At 49.0% G+C, this 18645-nt stretch overlaps 2 protein-coding genes across 3 annotated transcripts in view; one reads left to right on the forward strand and one right to left on the reverse strand.

The window, feature by feature from the left end:
- Window positions 1-4148: 4148 nt before the first annotated feature.
- LOC147584901 (uncharacterized) lies at window positions 4149-12194 on the reverse strand. The gene is made up of 4 exons (XM_086717702.1): window positions 12047-12194; window positions 7314-7435; window positions 5313-7020; window positions 4149-4417 (listed from the first exon to the last, which is right to left on the reverse strand). The coding sequence occupies exons 1-3, from the start codon at window positions 12192-12194 to the stop codon at window positions 5755-5757; spliced, it is 1536 nt and encodes a 511-aa protein (XP_086573828.1). The 3' UTR covers window positions 4149-4417; window positions 5313-5754.
- The window catches only part of LATS2 (large tumor suppressor kinase 2), a 78620-nt gene continuing 66008 nt past the window's right edge, over window positions 6034-18645 (forward strand). The window contains exon 1 of one of the 2 annotated variants that reach the window (XM_086715257.1): window positions 6034-6236. The gene's annotated coding sequence lies outside the window, so the exon portion shown is untranslated. The remainder of the gene's footprint in view (window positions 6237-18645) is intronic. The other variant, XM_086715254.1, reaches the window with a different exon arrangement.

Here is an 18645-nt window from a genome sequence, read left to right on the forward strand (position 1 = left end):
TTAAATTAAAAATTTGAATGGAAGGTTTTAGAACATATCGGAGCATATAGACCTTGTCGGTGGGATTTGTATTTCAGTTACAGACACAACAACGTACTGTTCGTGTCTGCAGAGAAAATAGAAATCGCAGCCAACTCTACACGTAACGAGAAATAATAAATAGCTGGTGTTGCTGTCATAGCTCACTCGGCATGAAAAGTAAGCTAACGGGGGATGTGGTAAGAAAAGAAAATTTGCTTTAGCAACTCGTCTCTTAATAATGTGAAGTGTCAACATAAGAATTCTCTAAATGCAGAATGTGATTTTTATCTTGACAGTGTTTCTTTGAGGTCTTCTGGGAACAAATCTTCTTAAAGTCTTGAGCAATCCTGACTTATGCAATCGCATACTTCATTACTCATCTGAGCAGCAGAGCGGCTGCTATGCGGAGAATGAAGCTGTGCTCGGTGGTGTTGGAGGGCTGGAAAGGCAGGTCTGTGGACACTGGCCAGGGGGCCACCCTGGGAGCCTTGCTGGGACCCTGGGCCTTCCCCTAAAGATGCCCTAGAGAGTTTCATCAAGTTTTCCAGGAGGTCCTGTTTTCGAAAATGGTGAAAGCAATTAGAAATAAGCTAAAATCAGAGAAGATGATTTTAATATTCGAAAACACACATAAGAATGCAAAATGAAAACTTAATACTGGGGATTTTCCCCTCTGGTATCAGAACTGTTTTCATTATTGTGAAACATAAAAGCTTATACACTAAAAAAGTGGTGAAGATGGTAAGTTAGATGTATTTTACCAAAATTATTATTATTTTTTTAATTTGGAAGAAACCAGAGCACTCAGGTGGCTCAGTTGGTTGAGTGTGTCTGACTGCTGATTTCGGCTCAGGTCACAATCCCAGGGTCGTGGGTTTGACTCCCACATCGGGCTCTGCACTGAGCATGGAGGCTGCTTGAGATTCTCTCTCTCTCTCTCTCTCTCTCTCTCTGTCTCTCTCCCTCCCTCTCTCTCTTTCTCCCTCTGCCCCTCCCCCCATACTATCTCTCTTTTTTAATTAAAAAAAAATAAAACATTTAAAAAGAAAATAAAATTTAAAAGAAACCTGGTGGTAGAACCCATTAAGTAGGTTTGTATTAAATAAAGGCTTTTACAAAATAAGATATGAAACATTACTGGTCATTCATCTACTGCCTAGCAATCTATTACTCTCTTAAAAGCAGTAATAATCTACTTGTACCGAAGTCTGACTTTCTACAATATAAACCCTTTGGGAAATGTCCAGAAACTGAAGAAGCAAATGGCCTTTTAGCAGTTGAAACAGCCATCAGAAAGCCCTCGTTCCTCCCTGCAGAGGAAGACTTCTAGGAATAAGTTCCATCAGCTGTTTCTGTACGTACAGGTTTGATAAGCTAAGTAATCTTCCTTACCTAATAGCAAATTAAAAGCAAAAAAATGAGTAAGGTATGGTACATTACTAGAGACTGGGGTCGCGACAGCAGAGTTAAAATACGAGCTGCTCACCCAACAGAAGCAAAACAATTAACTGCAAAAAAAAAAAAAAAAAAAAAAATCCCTCAAAACAACCCAAACAAACAAGGAGAGGAGGAATGGGACTTGTTTAATGCGTAAGAGCTTCAGTTTGGGACGATGACGTTCCGGAGATGGGTGGTGGTGATAGTTGTACGACGTGGAGATAAACGCCACTGAACAATACACTTAAAATTGGTTAAAATGATGACTTTTATATTACGGATATTTTATCATAATTACAAAAAAGGTAAAAAAAAAAAGAGTTCATCATTGAAACAGAGTCTCCAACTAACAGAGCTGAAATGGTTAATCCTTTCTTTGGAAGTTGCTACAAGTTTGTAGAATGGAACAATCCAACCAACGTCGAACCAGAGATCTCCTTGGCTGAACCAGAGATCTCCTTGGCTGACCCAAAGTCCTAGGTTCGGAGGAAAAGGTGGTACTTACACTTTGATATTTGAGATATTAAAGTGCATTCAAGAGCACCTGGGTGGCTCAGTCGGTTAAGCGTCCGACTTCGGGTCAGGTCATGATCCCACAGTTTGTGGGTTCGAGCCCCGCGCTGGGCTCTGTGCTGACAGCTCGGAGCCTGGAGCCTGCTTCGGATTCTGGGTCTCCCTCTCTCTCTGCTCCTCCTCCACTCACACTGTCTCTCTCTCTCTCTCTCCTTCAAAAATAAACATTAAAAAACTAAAAAAAAAATAATTCCGTAAAGTGCATTGAATACATTCAAATTGATAGTTAAGACGTTCTTTGTATGTGGTCTCAGGGGAAGAATATGGTTCCTGTCCCTGTGGAATTTATAAACTACTCAAGGAAACAAAATACCTGGGTATAAAACAAATTAAATCAGTGTGCCTCATCTTCCAGTTTTGTAGGCCTTTTAGGACCGGATGCTGCTTTCCAGGCACTAAGGCATAACGAGGCTGAGCCATAATCATTCAGGTTTCTTGCATTCAAAGCCTGAGGAAGGGGTGGGGGACAGGTAGGCAGTCTGGTGGCATCCTCCTCGGGTGCCTCAGTGAGAACCTCTGAAACGTCCTGGCCTCACAACCGCGGGGGCCCTGCCTGGGAGTGGATTGCCCCTTGCGCTCCCAGCGGCTGCTTCTCTCTGCTCTGGCTGCTGCCGGAGACGTGCCTTTGAGTTCTTGTTCCTCCCTCTAGAACGCCCGCTCCTCCTCCCTCAGATGAAGCATAAGGGAGTTATTTGATTTCAGCTTCCTTCTTTATAAGTACACTATAATCAAGACTTCCTGAGACCCGTGTTTTTAAGCTTTGGAGCCAGATCTACCAAGGTTTGAATCCCAGCTCTTAGATCTTGGGTGAGTCACTGGGACTCTGTGTTTTAGGATCCTCTTCCAGAAAATGGGGTTCATCACATAGTTGTCTAGAGGATTAAATGAGATAATACACAAATTTAGGGCAACAGCTGGTATAGAGTAAGGACGCACACATACATCTATATACATGGGATGTTAATTATTTACACATTGAAACATTGCCACGGCGGTAGGCCTCGTGCTCAGCTGGACTTACGTTCTCTCCTCCTCTTCTCGGCTCGATGAATTGTGTGGATGTACTTACTTAGTTGATTATTTAATTAAACATAATTTTTGTTAACTATTCTATTTAGAAGTATTAAGAACTATCAGACAGAAACCACCTAAAACGGTGAAATAGGTGACCGAGATTAAAGAGTCCACTTATCATGTTGAGCACTGAGTGATGTATAGAATTGTGGAAACACTATATTGTATACCTGAAACTAATGTAACTCTGTGTGTTAACTACACTGGAATTTAAAAACTTACAAAAATTTAAAAAAAAATGGGGAACTGGGGTGGCTCAGTTGGTTAGGTGTCCAACTTCGGCTCAGGTCATGATCTCATGGTTCACAGGTTCGAGCCCCGCGGCAGACTCTGTGCTGACAGCTCAGAGCCTGGAGCCTGCTTCCGATTCTGTGTCTCCCTCTCTCTCTGTCCCTCCTTCACTCATGAGCAAGCGCGAGCATGCGTGCACTCTCTCTCTAAAATAAAAACTTTAAAAAAATTTTGTTAATTAAAAAAAAATTTTTAAATAAAGGAAAATCAAGTACATAAAAAATAATAAAATAAATGAAACAAAAATCACCCAGAATCACTAAATCCAGAAATTACAACTTTTAACATTGCTGCATATTTTTCTGGACTTAAAAAGAAAAAAAATACGTATGTACGTATGTTTAAGTTTTTTTGTATTACATGTTATATAATAGATATTCTTGTATAATATCTATCTTATATAAGTAATATATACACTTATATTATAAGTGTATAATATAATATACACTTATATTATTTTACAAAATTGGATAGTGTACTCTATTATGTCACTACAAGGCTGTCAGCTCCAGCAGGGGATAAATCATGTGGTTTTGCTCTCCATGGTATCCCCAGTGCCTGCTTTTAGCCCATGACTCATAGCAGTACTCAAAAAATAAAAAAACCAAAAAACCCAAAGGAATGAATGACTCCACATCAATAAACACATACCCAGAAAAACAATAAACATGACCATTAATCACAATATCCTCCTGCATAGGTGTGTCAGTTTCCCTAAGCAAGCTTCCATTTAGAAACTTACTTGTTTCCACTTTGCTTCCCATATATATTTGAAAATTTTCAGAAGATTTTTTTCAAAGAAAGGCACAAAGGATAACACAGCACGCATGATTGAACCTACTTGCCCGGAATCAACAAATTTTAAGGTTTTGACAGTTCTGCATCGCTTTTTTAAATACAAGAAGTAACACACTGGAGGTAAAGTTCAAGTCCTCATTCTTCCCTCCTCAGTCTGGTTTCCCTCCTTCCACGTAGGCAACAGCTGTCCTGAATTGGGTGCATCTTCTTGCAGTCTCCATGTCTATACTCATAAAAGTACGGGATTAGTCTAGGTTCTGTGGTATTTATGAATACGGTATCATAGTATATATATATAGTTCTGCAACTTACTTTTTTCCACTCTCCAATTGAATTCTCTCATGCATCCTTTGAAAAGTATACAGCTAGTTCATTCACTTAGCTCTATTGTCCTGTGAATATCTACCTTTTATTTTCCCACTATTCCCTATTGCTGGATATTTTACGTTCTTCTGGATTTTTCACTATTGCAAACAATGCTGTAACTAATTACAAAATTTTGTAAGGGTTTTTACACATAATTTTAAGGCCCACTAAATTCCTTTTATTTACAATATTTCTTTGACCAAAAAAACATTTTTTTTTTCAATTATGTTGACATCTTTGAAGACAGCAAGGGCGGGACCTTAAAACACAAGCAAAGAAGAATGTCAACCAGCCCAGCCCGCTGGGGGCCAGGGAGGAAAAAGTAAGGTCGCTGTGGGAGTGAGGAGGTACACAGGTGAGGGCAAGAGGGATGTAATTGCGGATTATCCGCGGGGGACTTAACCGCGCAAGATGCCTGGATAGAGTGCGGGATAAGACTGAAAAATAAAATTGAATTCTAAGTTGCACAAGAATGGTTTCATTACCAGAGCTCAAAGCGGACAGAAAACAGGCGGGCTGTGTGGGAAGGTCCCCTGGAAGAGCTAAGGCAGAGGCAGGGCTGGAAGCCTAGGTGGCAGGGAGAGAGGCGAGAGCACAGCATGACAGACCGGGGACTGGTAAAGTCGTGAAAAACGTCCGGACACGATGACCTTCGTTACCGTTTCTTTTCAAATTAAAATTTTAAAACTTCACAAGAGTTTGTTAATGAAAAAGGAAACTGGAGTTGCTTTTACAACGATACTAGTCCCTACCATCACCTGCCGCAGTCTGTGCGTGGCAGGAAGCACGAGCTCACATCTCCGCACAATCCCTGCATATGCCCTGTACCGCATCCAGAGCTCACAAATGGAAAGACAGTCGAGGGGCTGGATTGCAAAAGTCACTTGCTGGTCTACGAGACCATCCACATAGTCTTGAAACACGCGCATCGTGAGACACTTCCCGCAGACAAAATAGCCACGGCAGTGGGGCTGGACTGAATTCACACTGATCACATTTGGATACACATCCGGACGTCCTTCTTTAGTACTTGATGCCACGGACAAACGGCCGTCTGTCCTCTTCTGCCCTTACTCTCAGCAGCTGGCGTCTGTTTGGTAACTCGGTGGCTCCTTCAGGCCTGTTAACTTACTTTCTCCACCAAGGCTGGTCTGAGATGCCTAACGGCGGCTTTAAGGACGGAGTTACCAACTTTCATACCAGCGCAGTCGAAGGGGCAGTACTGGAGCCGGGGGCGGGTGACAGAGTGGCAGAAAGGTCCGCGAGCGCCGGCGGGGAGGCCGCGGGCAGGTGGCGGCGGGCTGGGGCGGCCGCGACCGGGAGGCAGGAAGCGGCGGCGGGGCGGAGCGGGGCGGGCCGGCCGCCGAGCAGCCAGGGCCGCAGGCGCCCCGCCCGGGCTGGTATGCGGCCGAGAGTGACGCGGGAGGCGGGGTCACGTGACGCCCGTGGAATGCCAACAATGTAGCGAATGTCCCACTTGGGTCTGCGCGCTGGAACCTCGGCGTGAGCGCCCCGGGAAGATGGAGCAGCCGCCGCCCGCGTCGCCGCCGCCCGGGGCTCCCCCGTCCCCGCGGGGCCAACAGCCGCTCCAGCCACCGGCGCCCGGTCCCCCGGCGCGCGAGGCCCCGGAGCCGCGGGCGAGGACGCCCCGGAGGGTGTAGACCGCGCCCCAGGAGGTGAAGGGGCAGGGGCGGGGGGCGTGCGGCCAGGGGCCGCGGCGGGGCGGCTGGAAGTTTCCGCGGGCCGGCGGGGCCCTGGGGCTCCCCGCGCCCGCCCTCGGGCCGCCGCGGGCCGCGGCTCCGGGAGGGGCGCCCGACTCGGCGGGGCGGCCGGGCCGAGGGGCGGGGAGCGGAGCGGCCGAGGAAGTTTGTCCCGAGCGAAGCCCTGCGCCCTGCCCCCCCCCCCCCACTCCCCCGCCACGGCCCCCGCCCGGCCCGGGCCCGGAGCCGCCTCCGCTGGCGGCGCGTCGTCGCGGGCCGTCCGGCGTCCGCGGGGCCGGGCAAGTTGGGAGCGAGCGCCCGGCCGGCGGGGCTGCGCCGCTTTGTTGTGCGCCGGGCGGCGGCGGCGGCGGCGGCGGCGGCGGCGGCCGGGCTCCCGGGCTCCCGGCGGGGCAGGGGCGGCCCCGGGGGGAGCTGGGCTTTTACCCCCAGGCCGGGCCGGGCGCGGCCCCGCGGCCCGACAGCGCCGGGATCCCGCGTCCACCGCGCCGCCGTCTACGGGGGCCGCGCCGTCGTCCCTGCACAGGCCTCGGCGTCGTGGCCTCGCGGGCCGTGCGCCCGTCCCCCCACCCTCCTCCCAGCGGGCCGCGCCGCCCGCACGGCCCCCGGCGACGCCCGGCCGGCGCGCGCCCCGACCTCTCCGAGTGTGCCTCCGGGTCCTCGCGGGTCGCAGCCCGAGCTTCAGGGGCGCCTTCTCGGCCGCGAGAGCGGCGGCCGTTGCATAACACGCCTTTCCTGCGCCCTAGTTTAGCCGACTTTCTGGAGCTCGTCTTTTCTGATGCAACCTCACGTGCAGTTGGCTCCCCTGCCGGACCCCGGAGGTGCGGATTCTGAGTTAAGGCGAGTTTTGCCAGTCGCTTCTGCGCAAGCCTGCCTTCGGAACTTCTGGAAGAGCATCTCCCTCGGGGCGAAGTCTGGCGCGCAGGGTTGGGCGGGAGTGTCAGCCTGGAGCAAACCTGTAGTTTGTTGATTCCGGGTCCCCAATGCTCCAGGAGGAGGAGGGGAAGGCCGGTCCCCGAAGGAGGTGAAACTCACCTGACGGCGCGGGGGGCCCCGGTGTTCGAGGGCTGCTGGCCACCTGATCTGAGCCCTTCGAATTAGAAGGTTTTTTTTTTTCTTCTTGCAAGCGTAACGGTGAAAGTACCCTTTATTTGTAGCTTTGTGATGACAAAATGTTAAACAAGAACTTTTACATTTTCGCACCGTGTAAGATATAAGTGAGCGTGCTCTCAATATAGTAGTAATCTAGACTTTAAAAAAATCGTTTAATAGTGCTGTTAAGCAGAGACTATGAGCTTGCAGATAAAAAGTCAGGGACCAAAGAACGCGTTTCCCAAAGTATTCGGCAAATACGTTACATTTTTACAGGAATGTTTACCCACATTTTACTAAGAAACTTAAATATACTGAAATTTGACATGAAAGTCACAAAACGTGTGTTGTCTTTGTACAAGTGTTCGGTTTAAACTTCAAGTTTAGTAGATGAGGGGCCTTCCTTTAACAATGGCTTATTGTTAGGAAATTTGTAGAAGTACATCTTGGTCCATATATTTAGTTGAATCTCGGGGTAAATCCCTCCACGATGGACCACCGATTTTGAGGGCTAAATCAAGAGACTAAGAGGCTTTGTATCTTTTAATTTTTTTGTTTAGCGGCCGTTGTAGTAAGGTAGTAACAACAATCTTACAAAATAAGAATGCAGAGACTGTTTAAGAAAGTCTGTTTTAAATTATAATTAACAAGACACTACGTTATTCAGCGTCTCATAAAATTTGGACTCATTATCCAGGTATATAGAACACTGTTTCATGAATACACCAGCATTCCTTTGAAATTAAAATTGCCAAACATTTAATAAGTCTCCAAATGTCAAGCCGTTTAAGATAGTATCTGCAGAAGACATCACGCAAAATTATTAAGGTCAATTACTAGAATCATGAAATTTTAGAATTGGAAAAGATTCTACTAGTCTCTGCATCTAGTTGGAAATGGTTTTGACCGGAGTGTATATTGGAACTCTACATGTTTCTTTCCTTAGCAAATCACAGGGTTGATGGGAGGGACTTTCCTTTGGTGGGAGGGGAGTGTTTCTACAATACTATGACTTGTTATTTTAAATGCTGTGTTGTAAATAGCCAGCCCTAGGCTCCTAGATCCCACTATTCTGGTGGGGGGGGGGAAGGTGTTGAAGCTGATAAATTCTCCACAAACACTGGGTAGGATTTGGAAAGCTTGGGGGAGGGGGGGCGTTCTGCTTTGTATTGGAAAAACCAGACCAACACAGTTTTCGAAAAGCCGTTTTTATATTTTATTTCATGGTGATGATGTAAAACTTCTCAACAGTATTCCTTCCTGACCTCTAAAAAATGGCTTGAAGAAATACAGAAGATAACTCAGCGCATTTAATTTGTCTTGACTGTAAATCTGTTTAAGGAGCAAGATATCCCGATCGGCAGAATGAAGGGGTCGGGCTTGATAATCCCTAAAGTGACTGACTTCCAGCTGAAAAAAGTCTCTGAATCTCCTTCTCTTTTAAAAAAGCCTATTGCTCAGTAATTCCTCTGGACAGATCTGGGCCTCTGTGGCACAAGTCCAGGGGTCACCGCTCCTATTGGATGCCGGGTGGATGATGCTCTAGGAAGCAGGCCATTATTACACACGGCGCCTTTGAACGGCTCCTGGTATTTGACCGTAGCCCTGCTCGGACCACCAGTTTCATTAAGTGTTAGCTATTCTCTCTGGATTGTTTTTTTTAAAGCGACTGTTACTCGATTTATCGTTTCATTTGGAAGTATTATTCAAACGGGTTAATAGTGGAAATAAAGATAATGTTGGTGATACTAAAATTAGGACAGAAATTTGACATTGCTGAATGTTGGCCGGTCACCACATGAAAACAAAACCTTATGTTGCTTACCATCTAGACCATGGCCACCTAATGGTGACAAGCAGTTTTTTAAGCTAATTAAATACTTCTCGCTCACGTGCTAACGTTTGACATTCAGAGGAATTTCTCTGGAGGACAAGTGAAACATCTCGTATTTTGTAGCAGTGGTGTAAGTTTACGGACAGCTAGTTATTGTTATATTTTGGCATAGTGTAGATTCTGTAGCCTCTAAGTTAGCAAGGATGGCAAAGATCTTACGGATGTAAGCTGGCTTTTGACTGGGGTGGGCCTTGGTTGGAGTATTGGCCTCCCTGCCTCCAGGCAGTTTTCCTGATGAGGAATGCTAAGGACCAGCGGGTTCCATTACTAATTAACCTCATCCTACCTCAGGAGTCTCACTCCTGTGTTTTCATTAAATGTACCCAGACGGTACCTGCCCCCTCCCCGACACTGTCTGCCTGTTCATCTTTCTCTTGTATGTTTGAGCCTTTTCACAGGAAGTTCCAGGCTCTAAGAATAGCTTCACACTTCCTTCATCAAATCATAGCCCTTTAGCCTTTCCAGTTTTGCTGAAATGATCCTTTCTGTAACAGATTTTTCCCAAACAGGCACATGTACTCGGATTCTTTGCACAGTCACAGTGTTACCTCTGTCCATAGCAGGGGCTCTCAAATGGGATGGGTGTCCTGACTCCCTAGCTGGCGTATGTCTGAAATTTGGAGGGGGAGGAAGCAGGGCCTTCCCAAAGATTGAAAACCCTTGCTCGGGTATGGAGTTGAAGATAAGGAGACCCATCCTGTACAGCTGCTTGCTTGCTGTTAGGAATGCTGCAAATAACGGATAATAAATTTATCTACAACCTGGTCACTTGAGTAATCTTGAGTACAGACTTCTGTGGTTCCATTTTTTTTTTTTTATGCCGTTGCTCATAATGCACACATACGTATCCTACAGATATCGGGTGCAGAACTATAGAGAATGTGATGGTTTGTTTTTCTTCTAGATAGTAAGCTTATTTAGAGGTGAGACCTTGTTCCATCTGGGTGAGACCTCATAATATCCAGCAAAGTTTTTGGCACACCTATGGCACTTCTCAGCCCACTACAGCCTTGTGATGGCACTGTTTTGGGGGGGAGTTTTCCTGGATCCCCAGAGGAATGTAATCATTGATTTCCTCCAAGACCCTCGTTATGAGGGGTATGGCCCCCGTTGTGTGGTTTCCTGGCCTGGACACAATGGAGAGGCCCATCAGCATGGTGGTTTGTGATTCTGACGTCCAGCATCTGGCCGGAGGCCTGGCCCGGCCGCCTGATGTAGTTTCAGCTTTGCTAGTTCATTATGGGAAGGATATGATTTCAATTATAAGTGGAATTTTAGTCCCAAGAAATGCCATTTTTTAAAAAATGCCAATGTTTGCCATTAGTGTGGGTCCTGAGAGACGTGGGTCTGGTGGATTCTGTGGTTGGTGCTTGATAGGCGTTAAGCAACCAGTGTGGGTCTACGAAGCACTAAGAAATCAGAGTAAAGGTTCGTGAACACCTTTAGCACTTTCCAGGATCGGGATTGGAGTTGATGGCGCCAAATTAATAGACGCTTCAGATAATCGCTCGTAACAGTTTTCTATGAGCCACCTGTACTGAAGTAGTTGTCTCAGCTCCAGGTTCGAAAATGAGGAGTTTTTGTTTTGTGGGTTGTGCTGTGGTTTTAAAATTCTGGAGTCTTATAGTTTCTTTTAAAGCATGTTCAAATCGATTGATGATACCAAACAAATTTCTAAAACCAGACCTACCTTGCCTGGTACCCTCATTTCTTAAAACCCGTGTCCACGAGGCTGTAGGGTCGCCCTGTTTAGGAAATTCTTGATGAAAGAACTTATTAAAATGATATGGCGGTGTGTCAGAGGAACTAATTTCCAGCTGCAGTCTTAGTTTAGTGAGTATTCCCACGAAAAATTCTTTCCTAAGTTCATAATTTGGCCATGAAATCGATTGTCTTCAAACTAAAACCTAAAATACAAGGTCTCAGGCTGCGAAAATACTTTCGTTCTTTATGAGACTGGAGGAAAGTTTCCTGCTTTCCAGATTGTTCAGGCAGGAACACAGCTTACCCAGAGGTGCTATTTTACATATTGGCCTGCGGAGACAGGACGGTGCCCGTGGTGGTCGCAGGGCCAGCGCTTGCCGTAAGACGACGGTGGAAGATGGACAGAACATGAGAAGAGTGGGTGCTGCCCTCCTTCCCTGCCACGCGGAGGGGCTCCCCTGGGTGGTGGGTTTATGGGGTGTCACCGAGTCATTCTTTCCACTTCTCTGTAGTTTGAAAATTTTCATAATAAGCTGTTGAGGGGCAAACAAGAAGAAAAGAAACCAAGACCTCTGATCAGATTCTGTTTAAGGGTTCATCCACTTGGTATTTTTCGGCTCAGGAATAAATACGGACGGCAACACAGAAATGCTGGCCTCACCTGTGCTGGTTGGCTTTATAACTGGGATGTTTGTGGGCAACTCGAGTGCCTAAAGCTGCCAAGTGTCTTAGGAGCATGGCTCTGCAGAAGCTGTCCCCTGTCATGTGTGTCAGCATCCTGGTGGCAGGGGTGACGGTGGGGGTGACGGTCAGCATCCTGGTGGTGGCGCTGGGGGTGGGGGGGGTGGTGCCCTCGCATGGGCATGTGTGCCATCGGCAGATTAGACTTCACTCCGGGAGGGGACTTTGCCCTCCTGTCAGCGCCCCATCCTGAGGTCCAGTCTCTGCATGTGTAGCTGTGTTTAGAAAGGGAACCATTCTCCAAACGCGAGTTAGCTAAATGTGAATAGTTAGATGGTTTTTCCCCATTTTTTATGAAAGTGAATTGTACATAGTACGTGTCATTTGAGCCACTCACCAGTGTATAATTCAGCTGCATGAGGTACATTCACGTTGTTCTTGGAGTCGTCACCCCCGTCTGCCCTCCAGGCTTTTTCATCATCCATACAAATACTCTCCGCACTAGACGGTAGTTCCCCATTGCCCTGGGCCCTGGTCATCTCCATTTCCGCTTTGTCTCTCTCAGGTTGCCTGTTCTAGCTGCCTCATGTAAGCAGAATGATGCAGTGTGTGTCCTCCTGTGTCTGGCTTATTTCACTTAGCACGATGTTCTCACGGTCCAGCCATATAGTGGCCTGTGTCACAGCTGCGTTCCTGTTCTTGGCTGACTGACGGACTGTAGTTGTGCGACTTTGATCATAGTGAGGTGTGAGCTTCACTCGGGGATGTTTCGTTTGGGCCGCGTCTTAAGTCCCAGGGCAGAGCTCTGCTGTTTCCTGGGGGCCTCCCGTGTGCACCGCCTTGTGCCAGCCGTGTTCCTGCACTGCCTGTACCCCACCGCAGGTGCTCCTGTCCCCCGGAGCCTCCCGGGGAGGTGACTCCAGAGGAGTCCCACACTATACGCTGTGATGGCACTGTGGGAAGGCTGGGAGTGGAGAGCAGGGTCTCTGAGATTGGGTGGGCAGGAAGGTCCTTCTGCGGAGGGGAGTTTTAAGCTGAGAATTCTGGGAGGCATAAGTGAATCGGGCCGGGAATGGTATTTGTTCCTAGCAGAGACAACGGTCTTGCCAGGTTCCAGAAGGAAGGAAGAATTTGTTGCTTTTAAGTTGCCCAGAGTCCTACAGATTGAACCGGATTCTGGCTGGTCGGGAAGCAGTCGGCTTCTCGAAACTCATGTACTGCTCAGAACTGAACATCCTGGGCCCGGCTGAAGGCACGTGTTTTAAACATGAAGTCAAATGACTTAAGTTTTTCTCTCTCTGTGCTTTTCTTTTTTTTTTTTTTTTAATTTTTTGAACATTTATTTATTTTTGAGACAGAGAGAGACAGAGCATGAACGGGGGAGGGGCAGAGAGAGAGGGAGACACAGAATCGGAAGCAGGCTCCAGGCTCTGAGCCATCAGCCCAGAGCCTGACGCGGGGCTCGAACTCACGGACCGTGAGATCGTGACCTGAGATGAAGTCGGACGCTCAACCGACTGAGCCACCCAGGCGCCCCTTTTTTTTTTTCTTTAACAAGGAAGATACTTTAACTTTTGAAGCACGGTTATCGAATATTTAAAGAGGAGGCACACGGAGTGAGCATGAAATACCCGTGTTTCTACATTCAGTTTGGTGCCTTTTCCACTGAGCCCGTCTGCAGTTTGCCCTGGTGTGGTCTCTTGACTTGATTAAAGCCGTTTTTACTGATTCTGAGTCCTGAACTTATTAGTAACTCTAATAATTGGCCAGGGTGTTGTGCGTTACAGAGGAGAGTGATGTCACAGGCGGCTTCACCTGTGATCTCCCGAGCAGCCCTGTCAAGGAGACAGAGGGAGGCTTGTTGCCCAGCCGGAAACCGAAGCTCCAAGAGGGGAAGTGTTGGCCCAGCTCACGGAGCCAAGTGCCAGAGCTGGGGGCGGGAGCCCGGCTTCTCACCTCCAGCTGCTGTTTCCTTTGCACCGAACGGCAGTCTTCTGAATCAGCCTCCCCCAGACGTGTCCTCACTTCCCGATAACTGCCCTCCTCCGTCCCCACCAAGGCTGCTTTCTGGACGGTGCTCCCTGTGCCGACGGTTGTCGTGGCTCAGAGGACGGTACTGCCATCAGCTCTGGTTTCCAGACCAAAAACCTGGCCGCCTCTTCCAGAGCAGTCCTCTGGTGAACGTCACCAACCCTGACAGGTTCTGGTTCTTAGCTGCTGTTGAACCCACCCACTTCTCTCCGTTCTCCGGCTGCTATTCCGTTTCAGATCCCCATAATTCTTTGGGAAGACTTTTATTGTCACATTAGGTAAGTAACCAATCCTCCCCTCTGTCTCCCATCTTAGACTCTGAGCGCCTTAAAGTCAGAGGCTTGCCATTATTTTTTGCTTCCCTAAGACCTAGTAACAGGACCGCCTTGTGTGAGTGTTCACGTTGTGCACGGTTCAAGGGCCTTGCACGTAAACGGGCATGCCTCACGTCGTGTAAGTGCTCACTTCCGTGAGGGCGTGTGCAGCCTATGTGCAGACTCTGGGCTGCTCGCAGATTACCTGAGCAGCAGCGGGGAGTTACCTGCCCGGATAAAGTCACGTGACACGCACGATACGCACATATTCTGGACAGTACGTACGATCACATCTCTCCTCTGTCACCTGCCTTGAAGAACCACCCTCCTTGTGGTTCAGACTTTACCTGCCCCCCTCACCCGGGGTGTGTGATAGATCGTGACATGTGGCCTCAGTATGTTTAAGAGCGAGCCAGGCCACTGTCCCCAGAGCTCTGGAAAGCTCCCCAGGGCAGGAGTTGCTCGCGTTGTACGACAAGACAGTCGCAAAGAACTTACTTGACGAAGGGGCATCTTTTTATAGCCCCGCAAAGGTACCGCATGAACCACCAAGGCTCTGCCCGCAACTGCGCAAAGTACTTGGTAGGGCGGTGGGAGCAGTGTCGTAGAGCGGGCCGCGGACTCAGCACCTCAGATCTGGGGCCGGGGCCGTGGGGGCTCAGCAGCCTTAAGGCAGCAGCACAGTTTGCCGCAGCTCCAGACCGGGACCGACCCACGTGTCCTGTGGTGGCAGAGTGGATGGCCAGGATGCTCACACAATGGAACACGACACGGCAGTGAAAAAGTGGCCCTCTTGCTGCATACCGGGTGTGTGAATAGCCAAACGGTGTTGGCCCAGATAAGCTGGACAAAGAGTACGGAGCGTGGACTGCCACGGACATGAAGTTCAAAAACCGGCCAGGCTGATCCTTGGTGCTGGAAGTTGTGACCGCGGTTCCCCTTGAAGCGTGGGTCTGTGGGAGGCTGGGGGCTTCTGGAGTTGTCATGACGACACTCCTTGATCTGGATGCTACGCATCAGGGTGTGTTCTCTGTGAACGTTCGTCGATCTTAGGAGTTGTTTAGCTTAAGAAGTGATGTCAGACTCTACCCCCGCCCCAAACAAAGCCTTACTTCCTCCCCAGCTTTCAGCAGCTTTCCGTTTTTTTTCCTAAGTTTTATCATTTTGGGAGAGAGTGGGGGAGGGGCAGAGAGAGAGAATCTCAAGCAGGCTCTACGGTATCAGCACGGAGCCTGACGTGGGGCTCCGTCCCCCAAACCACGAGGTCACGACCTGAAGCCAGGAGCCGGATGCTTCCCTGACTGAGCCACCCGGGAGCCCCAGCTTCCCATTTTGAAAGTAAATTCCAGAGGTGGCTCTTAAGCCTCAGGACCAGCCAGGGCCTCCCTCCCCTGCGTCTGGCTCCCCTTCCCTCTGCCGGTGTGGCTGGGCAGAGAGGGCGCCTTGGTTTGGCCTTCTCACGGCTCCTTTCCCTCAGTCTGGACCATCTCTTGCGGCCCTGGCCCTTCTTGGCTGAGTGCAGAACACCTTGTACCTTCTCCTCACTCTGCTAGTGGCGCCTGAGGGTAAGATGAGGCTTATCACAGACCGCTGCTCCCTAGACGGGCCAGGCGGGAGGGATACGAGCTCTCCATTCACTCACCTGACCGCTCTCTTTCGTGGACAGTCACGAGCTACGCAAATGTCCCACCTGCTGCTGGCGCTGTTGATGTCTTCAAGCCCTGACACCTGGCCAAGGTGTAGCTAGCTCCGAGCCCTCTTCTCCTCCCTCCCTGGGGTTGCTGCCTCTCACCCAGGCTTTCTTCGTCTACCTGGTGTGTGTGGTTGTCCCTTCCGGTTAGATTCCAGACTCAGTTCTTTAAAAGGGCACTTCTGGGGGCGCCTGGGTGGCTCAGTCGGTTGAGCATCCGACTTCGGCTCAGGTCACGATCTCACGGTTCGTGAGTTCGAGCCCCGCGTCGGGCTCTGGGCTGATGGCTCAGAGCCTGGAGCCTGCTTCTGACTCTGTGTCTCCCTCTCTCTCTGCCCCACCCCCATTCATGCTCTGTGTCTCTCTGTCTCAAAAATAAATAAACAAAAAAAAAAAAAATTAAAAAAAAAAAAAAAAGGGCACTTCTGGCCGTGCCCCTCCCGAGCTCAACCACAGACAGCAGTTTGCCACCATCTGCGAGGAGTGCAGACAGCGTGTCCATGCAGGGCCTTCAGATGGAGCCCCGTGCACCTCCAGGGTCTCAAGCCTCCATCACCCTCCAGGAACAGCCTCCACCCGGACGTGAATGTGAGGGCGGGGCCTGCACACTTCCTGTCCCTCTGCTCCTTTGCAAATGCTGTTCCCTCTGGCTGGAGTTCCATTCCTCCCTACACTCAGACCCAGTTGTCTCTGCTTCAGAGCTTTTTCTGGCTTTCTCCTTTATTCACCCGTTTCTTACATGGTTTCTTTTTTTTCTCCTTTGGGCATCTCTTGTCCTTTGAAGCTGTTTATTTGGCCCCCTCACCCTCACCTTGCCGAGGCGGAGTTTTGTTCTGGTTTGTCCCAGCAGTGCCTGAGAGTTAGTAGGCTTTGGATGAATGTTTGCCAGGTGGGCAAGTGGGCGGATGGCACAGAGATGAGTCGGTGGCAGAGGAAGCTTGAGTGCATTTCGACCGCGAAGAAACCCTCCCTGATTATGTGTTGTGAGAAGACAGTATGATTTACGTCTTCTGTATTTTAGTTTTCAAAGAAAGGGTGAGAAGACCCTAGAGATGGGAAACCAAGTGATCTGTGTAAATTCCCACAGGAAGAGAGCTAAGTCTCCTGCCTGTCCTCAGACATATCGAATCACTCAGGACCCTCCATACGTGCTTGGCAGCTCCCTGAGAACCTCTCTATTTTTGCTGGAACGGGAACCCCTGGTTTTAGAAAGTTAGGTATTTCAAAACAGATGCTTAGACCACGAAGTCACTGAAAGTGAGCGTGGTTACAGTATGCCCCATTTTACACCAATTAAGCAGAGCTCTGGGTTTCTGGCTCCCTGCCAACACTCTGGTCCAGGCCCTGGGGAAATCTCAGCAGTTCTTGGATCTAATTGTTCACTGTCTGCAGAGTCTTGCGACAGTCGTGTCAGGGACTGCTGTGTTAACGTTGTGGATCAGAATATGAATTCCATGTTGGAAAATGTGTTGAGTCTGGTTCTTACTTCGTAAATAGACTCTTCCCTCAGTTTCATTGAGGAAGTGATAGCACTTTTCAGACCTTCCACCTTCCCACCTGTAAGAAAAGAATAGTAATTTTGATGTCGTTTCTTCAGGTTTACGGCCATGTGTGGTTATGAGGTAGCTCTACATAAGTAAATTCACATAGAACCCTCAGAGCCCAGCACGTAGTAGATCCCGGATAAATACTGGCCATCAGTTTTTCTTCGACGTGGAAGTGTCTGTGAAGCAGACTTCCATTTTACAGTTCTAAAATTCCTCGCTGAAACAAAAAGTTCACATCCCGCTGCTCCTTTCCCTTTAAAGGGTGCTCAGTTTTTCTTTGCTGATTAAAATGCAAAATGCTTATCCTTTACAGTTTGCTCCCCGAGTCCTATGGGCTAAAAGGAGTGGAAGGAGTGAGGGCAAAACAGGAAGGAAAGGGAGCGGGCCCGCCGGCACTTGGGGCGTGAGCCCAGCGGCCGCGCAGGCCTTCTCTTTTGCCACCGTGGGCACCCGCGCTCGGGTCGCGAGAGCTGACGACATAAGCCGTACTCACACGAGCGGCAGACGGCGCGGTTCCCCCAAGACTGGCTGTGCCGCCAGTGCTACGGAGCCAGACACATGCGCGCTCTTTCTCGCCGCCCCCCACCGCCCTCTTGCCAGGCTTCGTGCTGTGCCTCGCACGGGGAGTTAGAGGACTCGCTCAAGGTCACCCAGCCGGCAAGTGGCTTGAGCTAGATCCTGCTTCCGGGGGAGCTGGCTGCCAAGGGCAGCATCTTGTTTTCCCAATGCACCAACAACGGAGTATTCAGTCAATTAGGCCTGGGGTAGGTCTCGTTCACTACCGGCAATGGCTTTGGGGTCTCTGGCTCTGCGCGTGGGGGCCGTTTCTGTGCTCAAGTGTGCTAGGCGATCCACACGGATCACCTTTACTGGTACAGCCGCTTGTCGGTACGGTCGCAGTGCGCTCTGACAACGGAATCGCCCACGTGATTTTACCAGTCCCCGTCCGCGTAAGGATCAGTGTCTCCAAGAAACATATTTTTATTTTGGTATTTAGGTCAAAATGCTGATAAGAAGGTGACCATTTTATAAAAAAACCCAGGGAGTTGTTACCTTCAAAGTCTCATAACACATTGTGTTAGAACTTCTTTCACTTGCGATATAGGACACTTTTAATGTGACACGTTTGTGGCGTCTTTCAGGAAGTCTGGGAGGGCTTTAGACGGCAAACTTTGCAAAGACATGGAAGGACCACAGGTGCAGGTCGGGGGAAGGGTTAGTAAAGCCACAGAGATAAGAGACAAAGGTGTGTGCTACGAACTGAGTGGTTATTAGGAACAAGCCAGAAATCCAAGACCTCACGTGGAAGGTTTAACCCTAAATACTCAAGCTGCAAGTTTCAAAGTGAAATTATATTATAATGAAGTATTTCGAGTGAACGATCCGTTAATACTACTTACTGTTCTTACTCTGA

Source organism: Puma concolor, chromosome A1, assembly GCF_028749965.1.
Source record: "Puma concolor isolate L17-30 chromosome A1, mPumCon1.1.hap2, whole genome shotgun sequence".
Lineage (NCBI taxonomy): Eukaryota > Metazoa > Chordata > Mammalia > Carnivora > Felidae > Puma > Puma concolor.

Excerpts from the sequence above, each read along its gene's own strand:
- LOC147584901 (XM_086717702.1), bottom strand. The coding sequence starts at position 12,194 with ATGGAGATGACCAGGGCCCAGGGCAATGGGGAACTACCGTCTAGTGCG. Across the intron at positions 7,436-12,046 it reads TGCAGCTGAATTATACACTG|CTACAAATAAAGGGTACTTT; the intron begins GTGAGTGGCTCA and ends GTCATCACAAAG. Across the intron at positions 7,021-7,313 it reads GGGGCCCCCCGCGCCGTCAG|GGCGCAGGAAAGGCGTGTTA; the intron begins GTGAGTTTCACC and ends CGGCTAAACTAG.